This window comes from Mustela putorius, unplaced genomic scaffold, assembly GCF_011764305.1.
Source record: "Mustela putorius furo isolate JIRA1106 unplaced genomic scaffold, ASM1176430v1.1 tig00003858_pilon_pilon_pilon, whole genome shotgun sequence".
Classification (NCBI taxonomy): Eukaryota; Metazoa; Chordata; class Mammalia; order Carnivora; family Mustelidae; genus Mustela; species Mustela putorius.
The window spans coordinates 36,086,913-36,108,091 of NW_025422010.1; the positions used below are offsets into that span (position 1 = coordinate 36,086,913).

General features: G+C 36.5%; 1 protein-coding gene, 1 long non-coding RNA gene and 1 other non-coding gene across 7 annotated transcripts in view; 2 read left to right on the plus strand and 1 right to left on the minus strand.

Moving 5' to 3' along the window:
- The window catches only part of PIK3C3 (phosphatidylinositol 3-kinase catalytic subunit type 3), a 140,950-nt gene that overhangs the window by 103,552 nt on the left and 16,219 nt on the right, over positions 1 to 21,179 (plus strand). The window contains exons 22-24 of one of the 3 annotated variants that reach the window (XR_006602096.1): positions 11,190 to 11,358; positions 16,624 to 16,742; positions 18,956 to 19,046. Coding sequence is in view for 1 of the 3 variants with exons in the window: in XM_004752236.2 (XP_004752293.1) it covers positions 11,190 to 11,358; positions 18,956 to 19,046 (260 nt within the window). In the remaining 2 variants the exon portion in view is untranslated. Of the gene's footprint in view, positions 1 to 11,189; positions 11,359 to 16,623; positions 16,743 to 18,955; positions 19,047 to 21,179 lie in introns of those variants that run through there. The other 2 variants (XM_004752236.2, XR_006602097.1) reach the window with 2 other exon arrangements.
- On the minus strand, positions 4,961 to 20,692 carry LOC123387635. 3 transcript variants are annotated; one of them, XR_006602098.1, is made up of 4 exons: positions 20,594 to 20,692; positions 17,154 to 17,227; positions 9,645 to 9,784; positions 4,961 to 6,507 (listed from the first exon to the last, which is right to left on the minus strand). It is a non-coding gene; the product is annotated as an uncharacterized LOC123387635 (long non-coding RNA). The 3 variants fall into 3 exon arrangements; XR_006602099.1 differs by lacking the exons at positions 4,961 to 6,507; positions 9,645 to 9,784 and adding an exon at positions 14,901 to 15,232; XR_006602100.1 differs by lacking the exons at positions 4,961 to 6,507; positions 9,645 to 9,784 and adding an exon at positions 14,901 to 15,236.
- LOC123387703 lies at positions 17,068 to 17,231 on the plus strand. Its single transcript, XR_006602209.1, has one exon. It is a non-coding gene; the product is annotated as a U1 spliceosomal RNA (small nuclear RNA).

Sequence of the window (21,179 nt, forward strand, 5' to 3'; positions counted from 1 at the left end):
ATCTTTAATTTTTTGCTTTTCCCCTTGGAGTTCCATGGAATAATCATTCTAATCCCTCTCTTTCTGTTAACTCTTGAGCCCATGGCTTTAACACCATCTCTAAGCACACAACTTCCAAACTTACAGCTCTGTACTTTAGTCCATTTCGTGAAGCTTCAGCCTGAAATATACAACCACTTACTTGACATCCCAGTTAGGTGGCCAGTTGTAAAAGTTGTTCCCTTCCTCCCATTACCTGCATAATAATACCTGCTCCTCACTTCATTTTTTCTGTCTCAGGAAATTGTAGCATCATCCACCCAGTTGTTTAAGCCCCAGGCTTGAGAATCATTTTTAATTTTACTCTTGGCATCATCTCATTATTAAACGTATTAGCAGATCGTGTCTACTTTTCTCCAAAATGGATCATTAAGTTACCCGCTCTCTTCATTTCCACTGCCTTGACCCCAGTTGAAGCCAGCAATGCCTTTTGCCCAAACTATCTGAATAGAATCTGAGCTCTTCACTGTGGTAAATTTGTGGCTTCCCCATACTGACCAGGTTGAATGAGTGAATGTCAGACTATTCCTGCCTCAGGCAAATGCCCCCGTTGTTTTTCTCTCTGGAAAGCTCTTCTCTCAAATCATTTCAAGTCCATCTTTGGTTAGTAAGCCTAAATTCCGGGGGCATCTCCTAAGAAGAGCCATTTTAACTGTCTTATCTGAAAAGGTGGATACCTGCACACTGCCCTTCTCCATTACTCTATTATAGTTTTGTTTTCTTTGAAGCACTTAACCACTAGCCAAAGCCCTTCTTTTTGTATAATTCAGCAAATATTTACTGAGCACCTCCTGTGTGTCGGGTATTGTTCTAGGTATTGGGGATACCAAAAAGAACGGAATAGGCATAAATCAAGGTCTTTGTGGGCCTTGTTGACTTCTTATCATCATCTCCTATTCAGGACGCAGGGACCTTGTCCATCTGGTTTGCTCCTGTACCTGCAGAGCCTTGAACAACACCTAGCTAAAGTGATTGATAAATCACTGTTGACTTAATGAATGAGTAAATATTGCACTCTCTGTGTAGTCTTTTCTTCCTGGGCTAAATAATTCAAGTTCCTCAAACCTTCCACAGAAAATAGATTTTAAATTACTCTTAAAATGGTCTCTTAGGTAAGAACATTTTCCGTTTTGTTAGTATTCCTTCAAAATGTGATACCAAGAATTTAACACATCAAATGTATCTTCATACATCAAATTAGTCTAATTATTATATGCGACTAACCCTATTAATTTTCATCATCTGGAATTTCATATATTTCGTTTTGCTTAGTGTGAAAAATTATCTATGGTAGAGACTGCATGTGGGGGGGCATCTGGGTGGCTCAGTGGGTTAAGCCCCAGGATTGAGTTCCTCATCGGGCTCCCTGCTCACCAGGGAGTCTGCTTCTCCCTCTGCCCCTCTGCCCCTCATGCTCTGTCTCTCTCATCCTCTCTCTCTCAAATAAATTATTTTAAACAAAGAAAAAGAAGAAAAAAGAAATTGCATGTGGAAACCATGTCTCTGTCAAGGCCAGGCAGTTTTACTAACCAGGACTAAGGAATGCCATAGAGGTTCTTGCCAAATTTGCCAATTTAGCAAACGATATTTATAAGATATTGCAGTGTGTTTGGAGAGAACTGTAAGTTGGAAAAAGTTGTCGTGTTGTCCCTTAACTGCCTTTTTCAGTTAAATCTTTTAATCATAAGAATCAGAGTGCCAGAGTGGTTCCATTTGTTTTTGTGTTGTAATCATTTGGTAATTACGTTGGAATTATCTGCTGTATAGAGTAGCATTACGTTTATAATGTTATTTTCACATATATTGTCTCTTCATTTGGAAATTGTTAAGTAATAGACCTCTTTCTTTTGAACTTTGAGAACTCTTCTGTTGTGTGTGTGTATATTTTGATAGGGATATTTTAGGAATAAGATTTGGAAAGCGGAGTCAATTTAATATACTTCTGTGGTCAGTTACTTATCACGGTTACTTGTTTTAATGGAATTAGAAGTATAAAAATTTCAGAATCAGCTTTTAAGCATCTTGTCACCAGTTTTCCACTAGAGGGTGCTCTAACTTTGACTTTAAAAATCCAAACCTTACCTCGTGCTAGATGAGAGACACACACTCTTAAGAAATAGCGTTTTTTCAGTTATTTTTTCACAACTCATCTTTAGTTATTTCATCCATTTATATCATACAGTTATCATGTTAAGTCTTACTAGCATAAATGTTTTTAATTTTCAAGTTCAGTTTGAATGATATATGTAAGGAAACACCAAATATGTTAAGACAAATGAAAATAAAATGCATTCTGTGACTTCTAAGAATTTATGATTTATTTTGAGTTTTTTTGGTGTTTATATGCATTTTTTTACTGAAAGTCCGTATTTCAAAGAGATATTAAGTTGTATTAATTACATATATGTTGTAATTAGACTTTGTATAGTTTAGACAACTATTATATGTTGAAAATGAATTTTGAATGTGGTTCATTGCAGGAAATACACTTCAGTACTTGTATTTAAAATGCCTCAAATATCATGAAGCCTTTCCCTCATTTGCTTTAGATCCCTTATGCCTTCAACACCGACTATGACATGTTAAAATTTGAGATTCTCTTCTATAACCCTCCAATCTCAGTCTTGGAGGAGAAAAAAAAAATTTTTTTTAATGAAAAATAACATTTCTCTCATTCTTCAAAATAAAATACCTTCTGTCCTCTGATTTACCAGCCTGAATAGATACAGTGTCTATGTCTCTTCTTCGGGATGAAAGTGGTTTGAAATGGTAATCACAGTTCCACTGATTGATCTATTTCTAGTTCCCCAGTAAGAGAGATGGAACAGAGAGGAAGAAGACTGCTAAATTTCATTTTACTGGGGATCTCTTAGGGATTTACCTCCAACACACTGTTCTACCTATAAATTTAGATGAGACACAAAAAGGTCAGACTGGTAACTTTAGAAGTGTGTGGAGGAAAGTGTTTCACAACATAGAAATAATTGTAAAATTTATATAATAATGTGCAAAAATGCAAAATGTGAGTCTCGATTCCAGATTTCCCAGAAGTTTGTTTTGTTTTGTTTTGTTTTTACTGTATTTATTGGCTGTGGATACTTTTGCATAGTTGAAGTATCCTTAGCTTGTCCAGCAGAGGGCGATGTGTGTCCATCCTAGAAGTGAAAGTCTGGAAATTCCTTTGTCAGTGTATTGCCCTGTGGTCCCTTACAACATTGTTTTCCTGAAGCAAATTTGGAGTGAATGGTGTTTCACTTATTAATCCAGTGATATAGCATTTTCTGGGCAAGAAATTAAAAATTTAGGCTCTACAATGGAATTGAAAAAGTTTTTTTCAGAGTTGGTGTCCTTTGAGGAAGCTTTCAGAAGTTTATCCGGGGTAATTCAATTGTGGCAGGGCTCAAATAGAACATAATATGAGTTTATCTCAACTCTTGGGAAAGTTTTGTTTTGTTTTGTTTTGTTTTTTGCTTTTTAATTTTCTAAAATTTGAGGGGAAAAAACAAGACCAGTATAACTGAAAAACTTTGTTCTTTATGATATACAGACTTTATAATAGGATTAACTTTTAATATTAGTATTTAAGTAACTGAAAAACATTCACAAGTGGAACAAGGAACTTGGTGTCTGTAGTAAATGGAAAAGTTCTTTGTAGGTCCCAAGGATGGCTCATCCAATCTGGAGTTGTCGTTTTGTGTAGTGAGAGGAGTTGGTGGCTTTTTGTCTGTCTCAGCACTTCAGAGTAATAAATACTATGAATCTTTTGTCGGAAAGCTTGAAGTTAAGAAAGTCGTTGTTAGCCTAATTGGGCACTTTTCTTCTTTATCATTCTTTAATTTTATATGCAATTGACTTACTTTCTTTTTTAATTCTGAGGAACATTCTCACATAGGAGTTAATATTCAGGCTCTAAAGTAAAAGTCTTCGGGTTTAAACCCACCATTGGGTTACTTTGGGTAAGTTACTTACATCTGTCACTTTTCTCAATGTGCAGATAACATAACCTCTCTTTGGTGGTAGTGTGAGGGTTGAGTAAGATAATGTGGTAGAGTTTTTATGTGTCTGGAGCTTATAGTAAACATTCCTTCATGGCTGGCTAACTGTTATGGTTTTGTTTGTTTCACTACCAGGAAAAAAGAATATTTTCCTTTTTGGCTTATGAAGCTTTTATTTGGAGTCATAAATTTAGACATAAAAAAAAAAACTTCAAAAATTCCTTTTTCCCCATCATAAAATCCAAACTCTTTTAAGGTTACTGCCTTTTAAATTATGTTTTGACTGGCTTTTTATTTTGGTAGTATAGGAAGGTTTATTTGTTTATTTACTTGTTTATTATTTATTAGTTTATTTGCTTGTTTTATTTGTTTACTTTTGAGAGGGGTGTGGGCAAAGGGAGGGAGGGACAGAGAATCTTAAGCAGACTCCATGCCCAGCATGGAGCCTGATGTGGGGCTTGATCTTGGGACCCTGAGTTTATGACTTGAGTCAAAATTAAGAGTTGGACACTTAAGAGACTGAACAACCTGGGTGCCCCAGTATTGGAAGGTTTATAAAAGAGAAATAGCCAATTTGATCATTAATTTTATCTTATTCTTTCTGTGTTTTAAGGTAAACCTTGAGATTTTGAAAAGAAACATGTTTGATTCTGTGTTTTGTTTTTCTTTCTTCACCATGGGGCATAACACAGTAGTTCAAAGTAATGAATGATTTTGGACAGGGTTAAATTGTACTTTAAAGCATTCAAATTCTACCATAGACTAGCAACCATAAGCTAGATTAAAAGTTAGTACATTTTTTAGTAACCCCTTGAACATAAAAATGTGTCAATTTTTAAAGTAATGGGGTTATACAACACAGGGAAACTGTAACCATTAGTATTGAATATGAATTTTAATTCACTGAGGTAATTCTCCTAGCCAGTGTCCCCTCTATAGTGACTTACCTGCAGTTGAGAGTTGCATTAGTCAGTATAAAGTAGGTCAGAAGTCCTCAAGTTTTGGCTTGTATCAGTATCACCTAGAGAGCTAGAGAGCAAGTTAAATTACAGATTGCTGGGGCCTTAGGCTCAGTTTCTCATTCAGTACATATGGTAGGGTCTGAGAAACCTTTATTGACTTTAATACTTTAATGACTACAGGGAAAATGAAAATACATAACATTTAAAAATTGTTTTTTCTTGAATAGTTTGCCCCCTTTTCATTAGTTAGCTTAATTTCGTCCCTATTCATAAGAAACCTAAGATCTTAACAGTTGAATGCAAAAAAAATGATAGGAAATACTTAGCAGATAATTGGAGTGTCTATACGGATCTGTACTTAGGTATGTCTTATTGTTCTTCATTATTCAAAAACTGAAAAACTGAAAAATATTTCATTACTACTGTGCTTTTAACTGTAAGTGAAAATAGCTCTAACTAATATTATAAGGGCTTAACTAACTATTAATTAGGAGTATTGGGAGTGTAGCTTAGGGAGTATTTTTAATTCCAAAAATATAGCTTCCATTGCATCAGTAAGTGGTTGGTGGTTCACCACCTTCTTTTTTTCCTGGGTTTCATGCTAAGACATTAACATAAGAAAAATACAACATTCATGTAAGAAATAAAGGCATTTTGTGGAAAAATAGTAAAATGTCAGGTCGTATGCAAAGAAACTGAAGAGTGGGAAACTTAATATAAAGTAGAGTGGCAGGGAAGAATATTTCAATTTGAGTATTGTGTAGGGTTTTCAAAAATAGAGTTTGAATTATGGGGAACAGAAGAAGAGAGTCAGGTAGAAGGATTAAGCAGAGGTGTAAAAAAATGAAATAAGTACAATTTTGAGATTGGTTGTTTGTAATTATTGGATAGACAAAAGGGAAATTTAAAAAAAGCTCTCCTATGAAATACTGTTCATTTCAGCAGCATCTGTTCTCTTTAATCCAAGAACTACAAACGCTTTGAACCACAATTTTAGAAATAAGTTAATGTCACTTATTCAGATAACAAGGAAACTTAATTAGCACCTCTTACTCCCTTTGTATTGCAAGTCAGGGACAAAAGGAGGTAATTACAATCAACATTCAGTTTGTTTTATGTACACTTTATCTCTTGACTGTTTAAGATTAATAGATCTGTTAATAGATTTGAGTAAATCCATACTTTCTGAACTTCTTAATTAAACATTTTTTTTTAATTTCATGAAGTGCGTTTTTAAAATCATTACAAGTTTCACTTTAGACATTAAGTTTGAAAGAGCCATTCCCTTTGGTACCAACGAGGATGAATTTCCTTAAAACATTAATAGCCTCTTCTCAGAATACATGACTCTTTGAACTTGCAAAGCATAATAATGGTTTCATTGTTAGATACTGAATCTTTTATGCCATATAATTAAGCAGTAATCCTGTTCTTTGAGAGTTTTCTTCTAAGAAGGATACTCTCCATTTGCAAGCAGTGACGCAGAGCTGACATTGGCGTTCCAGTAATGCCTGTAGTGAAATGGAGAAAAGTGGTTAGGTTTCCTATTAAGAGATGGATCCCACTAAGTAAGCCTTGTGTGATGGCTAATACAGTTTGATATTAGGATAGCATGATTTATTTTAAAAAATCAGTTTTGAATCAAAGTTAGGTCAGATAAGTTATCTGCTCAAGTGCTGAGTATCATTAGAAATTATATTGGTAACAAAACATTTTTTTTTTAAAGATTCATTTATTTCAGAGAGAGAGCATGTGCAGATTGGGGGAGGGGCAGAGGGAGAGAAATCCCTCAAGCAGACTCCCCTCTAAGCAAGGAGCCCAGCAGGGGGCTGGATCCCATGACCCTGAGATCATGACCTGAGACCTGAGACCACACCAGCAGTCAGCCTCTTAACTGACTGAGCTACTCAGTTACCCCAAAACAAAACATTATTTAAATAATTAAATAAAACCAAGGAAACTTTATCTGTACCTATAATATCATAAGCTTCTCATCTCTTTAAGTCTTGAAGGGTAGAATGGTATTTGTCCAACAAATTGTAGAAGACAAATGGGAACTCAGTAAAGCACAAAATGAAGAGTTTAGATTAGCGGAACAGAGGATACATGTGTAGTTGAAGGCAGTGAAATCCTTAACAGAAGTTGATCAGGGACTTTTTACCAAATCACGGAAAATTCAATGATAGCATACTCCCTTGAACTTTAAAGGATTAGGAGATGAAGCTTTCCCAGTAAGTCCTACAATTATCAAACTCCTTACTCTAAAAGTAGTTTCTTATCTTTTTGGAATCATGGACTTCCCTTGGGAATTTGGTGAAGTCTATGGATTTCTCCAAAAATCAATTTTATTTGTGGTTGGGAACCTCTGAAGCACATTTTGGAATTCAGAAAGGGTGTTTTTCAGTCGTGAGTAAGACACAGAACTGTTTTAAATAGAAGTAAAACCCATTGTGTTGATAATTACATTTTATAATTTAAACTATATACAACATAAAACCTGATATTAACTTCTTATGCATCTATTCTTCTATAACTATAAGGTAAAAATAGATTTATAAATTAAATCATGTCACAGACTAGCAAGATGTAATCCAGCAACATTATTGTGATGGATGAAGTAATGCTGAAACTAAATTGTCATTTGGAGGGTGAATATGGTGCAGATAGTATAGTGTGAGTTTGAGGTCAGGGTGCTATTAATATTGTGTCCCATGTGAATATGCTTATACAGCTTTTCTCTCCGTGAACTACTTTATAACCTTTGTTCAGGATGGTGTCATGTACTTTCAGGATATAACCAACCACTTCTGCTTTTATTACTATTAGCCTGAAACAATTGAAGTAGCCTTGCTGTTTAATACCAACCCAATCAAAAACAGTGAAATTACAGTATAGTACTAAGTAGCAAGGATCTAGGTGATCCAGATTCAGCCTCTGTTAATTTTTGTAGGTGTTCATGGAAACAAAGATACAAAAATTTTAAAACAAAAGAACTTCCTGCAAGAACTCTCTGGTTTCTAGAAGGAAATTTCTTGTATTAACAATGTTTATAAAAGTTGTCTAAGCTGTAAATGTGAAATTGAGAGATCATCGGTTAAATACATGCAAACTAGTCACACTGGGTGCTTTTCCTTGGTAAGCATTATCCTAGGTTTCAGTGCTCTGCAAAAATAAATAAAGCAAGGTTCTTGATTGTAAGACTCTTAAAGGTTCAGGAAGAGTTTAGTTTGGGGCAGAAAGCTAAGTGAACAAATAATTTCATTACACACTTCGCTGAGCTCTTTTGATGTGAATAGGTGGGGTAAGAGCCTCACTAGTAACTTCTTACCTGATGCGTGCCAGATGGATGCCTTGTAGGTAGCCCCGGTGTGAGCTAGAGGAACCATTTCATTTAACTTCTACTTGTTATTTTTGGGGAAACAACACCCTTTTTCAATTCTCTGCAGGTCCCTTGCTCTCTATATCTAATTGTAATATTTTCTCCCCTCACCTCCTAGCTGTCATTTACTATACTAGATAGATAAACATTTGTTTAAAAAGTTCTTATGAGACTTCCATCAGTTCCCCCAATTTGAACAGAACATTTTAAACCTGGTATAAGTTTTAAAAAAAAAAAAAAAAAAGACAAGGAGATGATATGGATAAATGGAAAACTGGTTTTCAGTGCAGTGGTTGCACTGATAATGGCCATTTATTCCATAACTGGGTGATGATAGTATTTAAAACTTGGGAAACTTGTTAATATGCATATTCATGTATAAACTGTTCTTTTTCTTTATCTATGAACTCCATGTCCTAGATGTAGTACAATGTCTGCTCTCTACTGCCGATCATTTTCAGCCTAGTTTTCTTTACCGTTGTGTGAAATTAGCACCAGTGTCTATGAATTTTACTTAAATTTGGTATCAGTATTGCCTTACATTTGGACTTTTTTTTAATTACTTGGCCTTGGCAGACCTGAAGTTCTTTCTCATTTTCAAAGTTGTATAGAATTTCCAACTTAATGTATTATTTAGTTTTTCATTGTAAGAACAGTGCTTGGGAAGAGTTGCAAATAATAAGATTGCTTATCCCTTTAATATTTAATTTTACTAATTCCTGGCAGTTGTGGTCTCAGGTATAAGGGATATAAATACCAATTCAGTATATTTTAAACATCTTTAAGATGGCAGTTAATATTTATTTTTGAACAGAGTTTAGTATTTAACAATTTTTTTTAAGTGGTATTTGAAGTATTTAAGATAAACATTTGTAAACACCTTTAAAAGACCTGGCTATTAGATATTAAGTAGCTTAATTTATCTTATTAAATAGATATTAGATAGCTTTGGCTTTACATTCAGACTAAAATGATTTTTTTCCTCAGGGGTCATAGCTTCCAAAATGGGACAAGGCTATGGATGTAATCATTCTTGATTTAATTGAGGTTTTTTAGTTATTTTGCTTGACACACTCATCTATAGCTTATTTGGAAATAGTTACAATGACAGCAGACATTGTGTACCAGACTGTGTACCTGGTACTGTGCTAAATATTAAATGTATTATCTCTTACTTCTGTCTTATAAGATAATTAACAGTAATCACCTATTTTGCAGTTTAGAAAGTGAGGCTTGGAAACATTAAGGTGCTTTGTCAGGGTCACATACCTGATTAAGTGAAACATGAAAGTGTCCATTGTACTAAAGAGCAGTTACACAACATCTCAGTGCATCACTGTTCACCTGGGACTTCGTGGCCACACCTGAGGTCATTTTGTGCACCTCATCGTTTTGTTTCCAACAGTGACCTAAAGGTGGAGTGTAACATTCACAGATAATAGTAATAATGCTCAGAGCAAGAGGTAGAGAGTTTAGCTAACATATTAATGGTAGAATTGATATATAAAAATATTTTGCAAGATGCCAGAAGTATACCCAAACTTAGTACATGTACTTGAAGAAGAAAAGTTTTTGGCTGCTACTCTTGAAGAGGCAGGAGGCGGATACCTGAGCTTCCCAAATACATGATGGAGGATAGGTTTTCACATAAAATAGGTCATATAATGTATTACAAGACAAATAAGAGTGGGCAGATTGCATGAGGGAAATTTTTTGTCTGGCTTTTATTTTTTTAAGATTTTATTTATTTATTTGACACAGAGAGAGATGCCAAGAGAGGGAACACAAGCAGGGGGAGTGGGAGAGGGAGAAGCAGGCTCTCTATGGATCAGGGAGCCCGACTTGGGGGCTCAATCCCAGGACCCTGGGAGCAGGACCCAGGCCGGCAGATGCCTAATGGCTGAGCCACCCAGGCACCCCTGGCTGGCTTTTTAAATGAATTCATTCCTTCATTCAACAGTGAGTGCCTACTGTGTGCCAGAAACTATTCTGAGGCTGGGGATACACAAAACAGGCCTAAATCCCTTCCTTGATAGAGCGTGGGTTATAGGATCCAGGGAGCTACTTTTTGCGTTAAAATATATGCCTCTTTTTTACCTACTTGTAAGTCACAGGATGCTTTATGAATTCAAATGATGAGTCATTCTCTAAAGTGAATGATCGGTCACATTCTTATTATATATCTTGTCTGTGGGTTTAGGTAACTGTCCTAGGGTTTGTCATCATGGGCACTGCATCTGTCGTCAGCTCTCGGCAGACATAAATACTGTGGCTTCCTAGTCTGCAGCTACCAAGTGACATGGATTAGTTAAAAATGGTTCAGATGAAGCTAAGAATATAATTTTGAAATTTGGGGGATTTTGTTTTGTTTTGGTAAGGGGAATAGTAATAAGTTAAAGGATTCATTTCAGTAATATTTAAAAGAAGAGATCTTCTGCTTATGAATGGAATTTGTGTAAAACTTCAGCATGAGAAATTTGTTACAGGAGACTGATTTCTGCTAATACCTTTAAAAGTTATCTAGCCTTTGGCTGTCTTTGGTTCTGAAGATTTAAAAGTGGAATATAAATTAATATTACCCTGAGATTATTTTAACTGTAGTTTCATCTAAATAAATGTAAGTTAAAATGAACTGCAAAATGTTCTGAAGACCACTCCTAAGCCTGGGTTTAGAGGATTAAACAACTTAATAGACTTCATCATGAATTAATATTCTTTATCAAAAGATACTGTTTATACCAGTTATATGACGTATCCCCTTCTCAGTTTTTAAAGATATTTCTGGAAACAAATGAGTTTCTTATCAACATCCAGGCAAACTCTTCCACATAGACTTCGGATATATTTTGGGTCGGGATCCGAAGCCTCTTCCTCCTCCCATGAAGCTGAATAAAGAAATGGTAGAAGGAATGGGGGGCACCCAGAGTGAGCAGTACCAAGAGTTCCGTAAACAGTGTTACACAGCTTTTCTCCACCTTCGAAGGTAAGTTGATTTGCTTGACGTAAAGAATAAATTCATTTCATAGAGCAAGAAAAGGAGTTGTTCAAATGCATACATTCTTTAGCATCACTCTTTTCCAGAATGACACAGGCAGAGTATTTCTTAATGCATGGTATCTATTTTAATAAACTGATAGCAAAAGAAAAAAGAATTTCTTGCTTTCCCACGAATTATTTGATTGCTAAATGCCACCAAATAGGAAGCTAACATTACATAAGATTAGGCACACATGGAGGCTTCAAAATCAGTGGGCTAAAATCATTTTAGTAAAATACACTCTGTATACTTTGACATTGTTGGGATGGAGAAAAGATTAAGAAGCTTCATAACCATTCACATCTCCCTGAAGCCAGTCTTGAAGGATTATAATCACGAGGTTGAGTTCTTTTCCTTCTCCCAAGCTCTCTCCCTACTTCTTTATCACAGAATGAAGCATTAAGCTTATTTAAAGTGATACTTTAAATAAAAGTATCATTTCATTTTTGTTCTGTAGTAACTTTATCAGCCTTAGTTTCAGTTGCTCTAAAGGAACATTTAGAAGTTTGTTAAATGATGGAAGAATAAATGTTACATATGATTTTGTGTCTTTTAGCACCTCATCAGTCATCCTGCTAAAGGAAAAAAGTTTATTTTTCTCTATCCTTTCTTCTTTCTCCAGTGCCACTCCATCTCTGCTTTCTTCATCCTAGTTTACTTAGCACTTAACATATACCATCAGGAAAAAAAAAGTAAGTCATGTTTGTTAAATTTAGGACATGGTTCTGGTCATTAGTCAAAAATGGCAGGATCACTTTACCCAACTTAACTATGTGGAAACTCCCAGCCCAGGACGCACACCTTCTTTCACTTCTTCCCAGTGAAAATATATAGCTAGTAGACAGGAAGTTGCCTGTGCACATCGGCTCTGTCTTTGTAACCTCACTTACTCATGCAGTGGTTAGAACATAGACACTCTGTGAGTTTATTAAATGAGAACCCCCAGAATATCTGCCTCATACCTGGGGTGAGGTTATGTTCCTGGGTGATATTGATGCTGCTTGTCCTAGGAGAATGGCTGTCCTCTATTAAATAATCAGATTTCATCTCCGCAGTGACTCATTAGGCCTTCATTGTTAACTCAGTCTGTACCATGTGTCAAGAACTCTGACGTGCATGTTACAAACAGCCGCACTATTTATCCTTTAGGTGGCAGAGTGACTCAGTTTTACTTACCACAGAAGCTGAAAGAATAATGAGATCAGTGCTCTTTGATTTGTCTGTTGATGCAGAAGCACTTTCAGAGAAATGAGATCAGAGTTCCACTTTAATATCTGGATTTTTTAATATAAAATAGTCAAAGCCTACTGAAAACTAGATGGGACCATGGCATTCTCAATGACAAGACAGACAGAATGATATGAAAACTAGAGAAATGTCAGAGATGCTCTATCTTACTAAAAGCAGAAGGAAAACAATGTGCTTTATAAACTGTCATTGATAATGGATTAGTAGCAATTCAGTAGAATGAAAAAACAGGCAGGTTATTAATGTGGAGCCAAAGTTAACTTTCATCACTACTAAGAAAAATCACAGAGATTAATCTAAATAGTTTTATGTTAAATCTTCATGAAAACTGCTTTTTAATTTTTTTTAGATTTCCCTGTACTTCTGTTAAGATCAAGGGACCCTAATCTTTTAATCTACATTTATTTTTTGTACTTTGAATTTTTTACAAGATTTTATTTATTTTAGAAGGAGAGAGTGTGGTGGGGAGGGGCAAAAGGAGAGAGAGAGAGAGAGAATCTCAAGCAGACTCCATGCTGAGCACAGAGCCTGATGTGGGGCTTAGATCTCAGGACCCTGAGATCACTACCTAAGCAGAAATCAAGAGTTGGACACTTATGCCCCCAACATTAATTTTTTTTTTTTTAAGATTTTATTTATTTAACAGAGATCACAAGCAGGCAGAGAGAAGAGGAAGCAGGCTTCATGCTGAGCAGAGAGCCCTGTGCGGGGCTCGATCCCAGGACCCTAGAATCATGACCTGAGCCAAAGGCAGAAGCCTCAACCCACTGAGCCATCCAGGCGCCCCACCCCAACATTAATTTTTTAATACTGTTTTTTAGAACATGGTTCTGTTAGTAAAGACTTGCCTTTATACCATAAGAGTTAACCTGATACTTAAAAGTGTGTTTAGAGCTAAAGTTAGTTGGCATTTTTTAAAATTAGGATTTGTAGGTATGACAAACCACCTTCTTTTCATGGTTCTTGTGGATGGTTGATCATTTTCTGCAGCAGGAAATCGTTCACTAACATTGGACCTTGTAACCAGAGCAGTTCCTTTTGAACTAACTTATGAATGATTACAATTGTATAGATGTCAGAATACATTTTATGGTGTTCTGATTTTCATGTAACAGAATACATTGTCATCTCTTATTAATCAATACCTAACACACCAATTATTGGTAAATTTGGTTTTTGAGTACTGTTTTGTGGCAAGAGTAATGCTAAAACATTTTAAGTGTCCAAGGAAAAAATAATTCCTTCTCTTAACCCACATATATACCAAACATTAATACACTTAGGATACAAAGACAGCCTAAGTTTTCCGGTAAACATCTTTGTTGTAGGATTCTTGATATTTGTTGCATGCAAAGTGGATATATTGTAGGGGAAATAGACCCTATAGGGTCTACACTATAGGAAACCTCACTTGATGTGCTTAAATGCATCTCTCTTTCTAGTATTGAATGTTTTCAGTGAATAATTTAGACCATTTTTGGATGACCTTATATTTTCTTTTGGTAATGGTTTTAAAGATGTCTAGTAAACTTTTAAATCTATTTTTCTGTGTAGAATATTGAATTACTGTACTATTTAATACATATACTTTCTTTTGAGGGGGGTCATGTGTCCTATCTTAAATGGAAAATTCAGCTTCATAGCAACAGATGTAAAAGATTAATTCAGTTAAGGTAGTGACAGATTTTCTACAAAATAATTGGATGTTTAAACTTCTTATGGAATATCCATTTTATATTTGTTTACATTTTGTTTTCTTTTGCTACAATAATAGCAGCGTGGGTGGCTTAATTAAAACCAACAGATACTCCAGAAAACATTAATGTTTGCCTTTTAAAAAAGAAACACACATATGCTTCCATGAAGGCAAACATTTTATCATGGATCCTGGCTGCCCGTTAGAATTACCTGGGGGAACTTTAGGGGGAAAAATAGTTTTGAGACCCGTCAGATTTACTTGGTCTGGGATTGGGCTAGGGCATTGATATATTTTTCTTTCCAAAGATTTTATTTATTTATTTGACAGATAGAGATAACAAGTAGGCAGAGAGGCAGGCAGAGAGAGTGGGGAGGGAAGCAGGCTTCCTGCTGATCAGAGAGCCGGATGCAGGGATTGATCCCAGGACCCTGAGATCATGACCTGAGGTGCAGACAGTGGCTTAACCCACTGAGCCACCCAGGCACCATGGCACTGATATTCTTAAGAAGCTCCCAGGTAAGTCTAATGGGCAACCCGTTTTTAGAACGTCTGAAATGTCTCTTTCAAAACTGAGCCTTGTTTTTCCCTCCCTGTGTTACTGTGTGAATCTACCCTGTGATATATTCTGAGATTCCCTTATGGCAAGACTGGGAAAACCTGTATAGTCAACAGAGTAGAATGCAAGTAATTGAAGGTTCATTGAAAACACATTTTTTTCCCTGATGTAATACATAGCAGCTGGCTGTACTTTGCTGATGCCATGGTCCTTGCAGTCCTTTCAAGTGGTTCTTCTTGGTTTCCGTATCCTACATGTCCCAAAGCTTGGTGCCTTCCATGCTCCCTCTTGCAACTTCCAAACCTTGTCTTTCCTTGCTTGCTTAAAGAAAAGTGATAGCACACACACCGTGAGTTCACACCAATAGATATCCTCCCCACTGCTACCTATCATGTATCTCCCCATCACCCAGTGTTCCTTGAAAACTTGTGTTATCTTCTTCGTGACTGCTGCTGTGACTTCACCATTCATATGTTGTGTGCTCCAGCCACGACCTGACCTCTGGGGGCCTTCTTCTCCTCATGTAGAGCCAAACTTGTCAACTCCTTCTCATCAGTACCATTAACGTAACCCTCCAAAATTTCAGTCACAAGCTTTCCACTCTTTTACCAACATCTTCTATTCTTACAGCTTATTTTTGCATTATACTCATTCCTGGAATTCTGCAGCCTCTTACATCCAAGTCTTGCCACCCTTCCACCATATAAAATCTGCCTTACAGTCTCATTTTTCTCCTTTCCCCATTGAATTTTATGGCCTCAAACTATGATCACTGCCCTTCTCTGAACTTTTCTTGCACAATTTTTATCCAGTCCTGTAACCTCACCTGCTGATACTTTATCTCTAATCAGAACTGTGTGTCTTCTTTTTCCTGCAGTGCATCAGCTGTATGTCACTAAAGAAAAGTCAGCATTCATGGTGTTTTCACCATTTTTTAAAAAGATTTCATTTATTTATTTGACAGAGAGAGAGAGACAGTGAAAGAGGGAACACAAGTGGGGGGAGTGGGAGAGGGAGAATAGGCTTCCCTATGGAGCAGGTGGCCCAATATGGGGCTTCATCCTGGTACCCTGGGACCATGACCTGAGCAGAAGGCAGATGCTTAATGACTGAGCCACCCAGGCACTCCATCACCATTGGTTTTAAATAGTGGTTCTCAACCGGAGCTCTTTTACACTTCCTTTTCCCCCCAAAGCACATTTTGCAATGTCTGGAGACAGTTCTGGTTGTCACAGCTAGGTAAGCGCCACTGGCGTCTAGTGGGGTAAGTCAGGAGTATTACTAGACATTGTACTCCTGCCCAATTCTTTATTTTCGTTCACAGCCCATCTGCTTTAAAAAGACCTGTTCTCACTGTCTCCACTGATTTGGCTCCTTTTCTTCCTTCAGCCTTCTCCAGGAAGACTTCTAGCCTTACTCTGCTATTAAAACTAATTTTATCAAAGTAAACAGTTACCTAAACCAAATCTAGTGGCCACTTTGCTTCCTAGCATCTTTGACACAGTTGAGCACTCCTTTGTTCCTGAAAACCTTTCTTAGATTTGGTGTAACCTCTCCTTTTTTTTTTTTTTTTGCCTTGCTGGCTACTTCTGCTTTACTGATTTCTTCCCTCTTCTCTCTGACCTTTACATATTCAACTGTCTAGAAGTTCCATTGTCAGTATAAACCTTTTTGTTCTAGATCATTTTCCCCCCAAACTCTCTTTCAGCATTTTCATCCAGACCTGTGACTTTAATTAGGATCCAGATGCCAATGTTTTGAACTGATGCCATCAGCCCATAACTCCTCTGAATTCTCTGTCTACTTGACATCCTGACTAAGAATCTGGTAGGCACTTCAAACTCAGTATGTCTAAAACAGAATATTACTGATTCCCTGTCCCAAATTCTGCTCTTTCTTCATTCTCTTTCTTACTGTGATGATCAACAGTAGTTTCCCATTGCTTAGGCTGAATCCTTGGTGATATTCATTTCCTCTGCCTTCTCTCCCCTGCTCCATTGAAACCATCAACAACTGTCTTCCAATCCATTTCCAAAGTACAGCCTGGGAACATCTATATTGTTTCTTTTCTACCTAGATATCAGTGTAATAGTTTCCCTACCTCCATTCTCCATTCCCACAAGATGGACAGTGCAAGCTTTTGATACACCTCCTACTTACCTGGCAGGGGAGATACCATGATCACGAAGATGATTTTCCTACAGCAAGCCTTATTCATTGCACTCTGGATATGCTTACCTCTGCAGTTCCCCCAAATGTGGGAAACTTGACCGCATAATTTGTGGTAGTGGGGGAGTGTGTTCATATTTCCCCTAAAAAAGAGAAAACAAAAATGTATATGAGTATGTCACTCCGAACTTTACCTTCATTTGCTGCTTCCCAGCTCATTTAGAATAAAATCATACCTGGTAGCTTGAGATGGCTCTTCTCCCTAACCTATCAATCTGTGACCTATTTCCCTCAGTTTTCCTTTTTAAAAAAATCTTTTTATCAGTCAGTCAGATATGAAATTATGTTGTTTATCATTTTATTTTGTGAGTCCCCATTCTCTTCCAGAACGTAAACTTCATGAATGTAGGGACCTTGTTGGTTCAGTTCACCACTATATCCCTTGTGCCTAAAACAATGTATAGAGTGAATGAATACTCAGTAAATATTTGTTGGTTGAATAAACACAGTTATTGTATGAGTAGAAATGGAATGACATCTGGGATAATGCTTTTTAAAAATAAATTCCCTTAAGGAAATGAATAACTTAAAGCTAAGTTAAGGCTGTTTAGCTATTACTGTATGAGTCTAAGTGAGTTATCCTAATTTGATTAGAAGATGACTTCAAGGTATAAGTTTTCATTATAGTCCCTCTTTTTTTTCCCCCCCACTTACAGTCCCTCTTGATTTTTATGGACAATATAAAATTCAAAAATATTGATAAAATAGGTAATTTGAAGTTTATATGAATAATCATTTTTGTCTTCAGGTTCCATTATCATTATAGTTCAGTAGTAACCAGTTTTCAGGTAAAAAGTTGTACCTTTTTATATAGTGCATAAGTAGATGGCTAGAGTAAAGGTGCTGTATCACCTAATGCCCAACCTCCATCCCTAAAGGAGACATGCAAGGTACTTGTTGAAACTTTTACTGAGATCAGCGAAAAGGCTTTATTACATTAAAAACAAAGTTTCGTTTGCTAACCATCCCCAAAGTCAAACTTAAATGTCTTTTATCACTACAGTGCTAAGAAAGGGCCATCCAGAGAAATTATAACTCTCTAAGGAGAGAGGGTTTTGAAGGAGGAGGTGAATTGTCCCCAGTATACACTTAAACGTTTCCTCACAAGGCTTCACCTCTGGAAATGAGCATTTGGAATAACACCATTCTTTCTAGAGGGAGAGGAAGTGGAAGAGTTTGAGGACTGGTGAGGATAAACCTTTAGTTTCTATAGGAAACAGCATAGTCCAGAGATGATATTATTTATATACTTAGCCTATCCTTAGTATAGTAGAGTACTAGCTATTTTCTCCTTCATTTAGGATTGCTTATATCCAGACAAGCCACTGTGGTTCAAAATGGTGATTAATATCCCTGGGGAAATATTCCTGAATGATTAGTGGGATGACTGTTTAGCTCTTTCTTTCCTTTAGCCATGACACGCTGAAGTAGTCTTAAGGTAGCAGATTCTTAACATCATCTAGCAAAGACAGATCTCCAGTGTTTAGTAAATGCTAATTAGATATAAAGTGGATTCTCCTTAGATTTCACCTAAAAAGAATATCCTTAATGTAAAAATGAAAAGAATGCCATTAGGTGGCTACTCCAAAAGTTTATCCCATAGTGTAGAACCTAGAAAGGACATTATATCAACATCCCAGAATAAGATATTTCTTTAAGGCTTGCTTTTCAGTGAGACAGCTGACAATGGCACATCTATAGGAGTCATCATAAAGATCCAAGTACAACTACTTCTAGGAGTATGCTTGGCAGAAGAAAGAACTGCAGAACTAACGCATTACTATTTTTTTTTCTTTCTCATTCTCCTATAGGTATTCTAACCTGATTTTGAACTTGTTTTCCCTGATGGTGGATGCAAACATTCCAGATATTGCTCTTGAACCAGATAAAACTGTGAAAAAGGTAATTTTTATACAATGTTAGGTATCATAGTCTTCTTTTCATATATAAAGGATGTTAAGGTTTTAATAACAGATTTCCCCTTGATGTCCCTGACTCTAGACTCTTAAGTAACATAAATTAAGAAAGAAACATTTTTTTTAATTTTTTTTTAAAGATTTTATTTATTTATTTGACAGAGAGAAATCACAAGTAGGCAGAGAGGCAGGCAGAGAGAGAGAGAGAGGAGGAAGCAGGCTCCCTGCTGAGCAGAGAGCCCGATGCGGGACTCGATCCCAGGACCCTGAGATCATGACCTGAGCCGAAGGCAGCGGCTTAACCACTGAGCCACCCAGGCGCCCAAGAAAGAAACATTTTATATAATTTTTTCACCTTTCAGAATGTACCAGCCTCTCCTGTCCCGGCAGTCAAGCCAGTTCTGTTCATACCCACAGTCACATGACTAGTTCATTGTATCTACGAGAAAGCTTACTACTACTGCCCTTGCTCTTTTTTTCTAGCTCTTCTTTAATACTCCTGATAGGATATTTGATTCCTGGCACTCCTACGCTATGCATGCTAAAGATCAAAGACAAACTATTATAGTTCTAACTAGGAAGAAAAATCGCTTTCTTTATCTTTCCCATCCATATCTTTGGTTACAGGGGTTTCTTACTGTGTCAGCAGAGTAGAGACCTGCGTTTTAATTCGGCCTACAAGGAAGAGAAAAAAGGGTAGTCTTCGTGTAGATGAACAGTGATTCAGAGTTGTTGTATCATGAATTCTAACAAGAGATGGGAGAAAGGGCAGCGGATTTGAAGATTTTTGTCTGAATTAGCTTCTGATTCTCTGATTTGGTGGGGGAGGTGGGGTAGGAGGTGGTAAGTAGAAAGTACTTCTTAAATTTTTTATTTTTTTAATTTATTAATTTAAAGTCAATTAACCAAGGTATACTACATCATTAGTTTTTGATATGATGTTTATTATTCATTATTGAATATCACACCCAGTGTTCATCATAGTACTTGCCCTCTGTAAGGACTTTTTTAAAATTCAAAGATAACATAAGATGATCTTCAGTATCGGTGTGATTATCAGTATTGAACTTGAAAGATAGTATAGATTTTTGCCTTGCAGAAATATATAATTACTAAAGGACAGTAGCAGTCTCAGAGATAGAGTCTCTATGGGGGATGAAAGTAATAATTGGGACCAAAAAGCTCTAACTTCTGATATAGTAGACTCTGAACATTATTTTAAAAATTCATCTGGGGCGCCTGGGTGGCTCAGTGGGTTAAGCCTCTGCCTTCAGCTTGGTTCATGGTCTTGAGATCCTAGGGTTGAGCCCCGCATAGGGCTGTCTGCTCAGTGGGGAGCCTGCTTCTCCCTCTCTTTCTGCCTGCCTCACTGCCTGCTTGTGATCTCCCTCTCTCTGTCAAATAAATAAATAAAATCTTTTAAAAAGAAAAAAGATTTCTCTGGAGATTGAACATTGTCTTAGTCCGTTTGGGCTGCTATAAGAAAGTACCAGAGAATGAATGACCTATAAAAAACAGAAATTTATTTCTTACAGTTATTTCTAGGAGTTCAAGATCAGGGTGCCAGTGTGGTCAGATGAGAGCCCTCTTTGGGTTGAAGACTTCTTGTATCTTCAGCTGGCAGAAGTCCTAGGGAGCTCTATGGGATCTCTTCTTTAAGGGTTCCACTCTATGACCTAAGCATCTCCCAAGGCTCTACCCCAGTATCTTTCACATTGGGCATTAGTATTTCAACATGTATTTGGGGGGAAAGGAGCACAAGTATTCATACCATTGCCAACAAATAAGAAACTCTTTTACCTAGTTTTATAAGTTTATCACAAATATTGAGAGGGTTTTTTTTTTTTTTTGAGAGGGGGTTTTAATGGAAATACTTCATTATTGAGCCATTTAAGAAAATTATGCTCTTTTTAAGACTTCACTAATTATTTTATCCAGCAAGCACTGTTTCAGTAAACTCTCTTCTCCCCACAGGAAATAGACTAGTTATCACACTGGTTTTTAGCATGACTTCCTTTTGTCATAATTGGCTAAAGCTCATTCATGGAGAAATCTAATTGGTTGATGAAAATTTCCCTTGTTATAGCAGCCCAGATGGACTAATTAATAGGTGTACTAG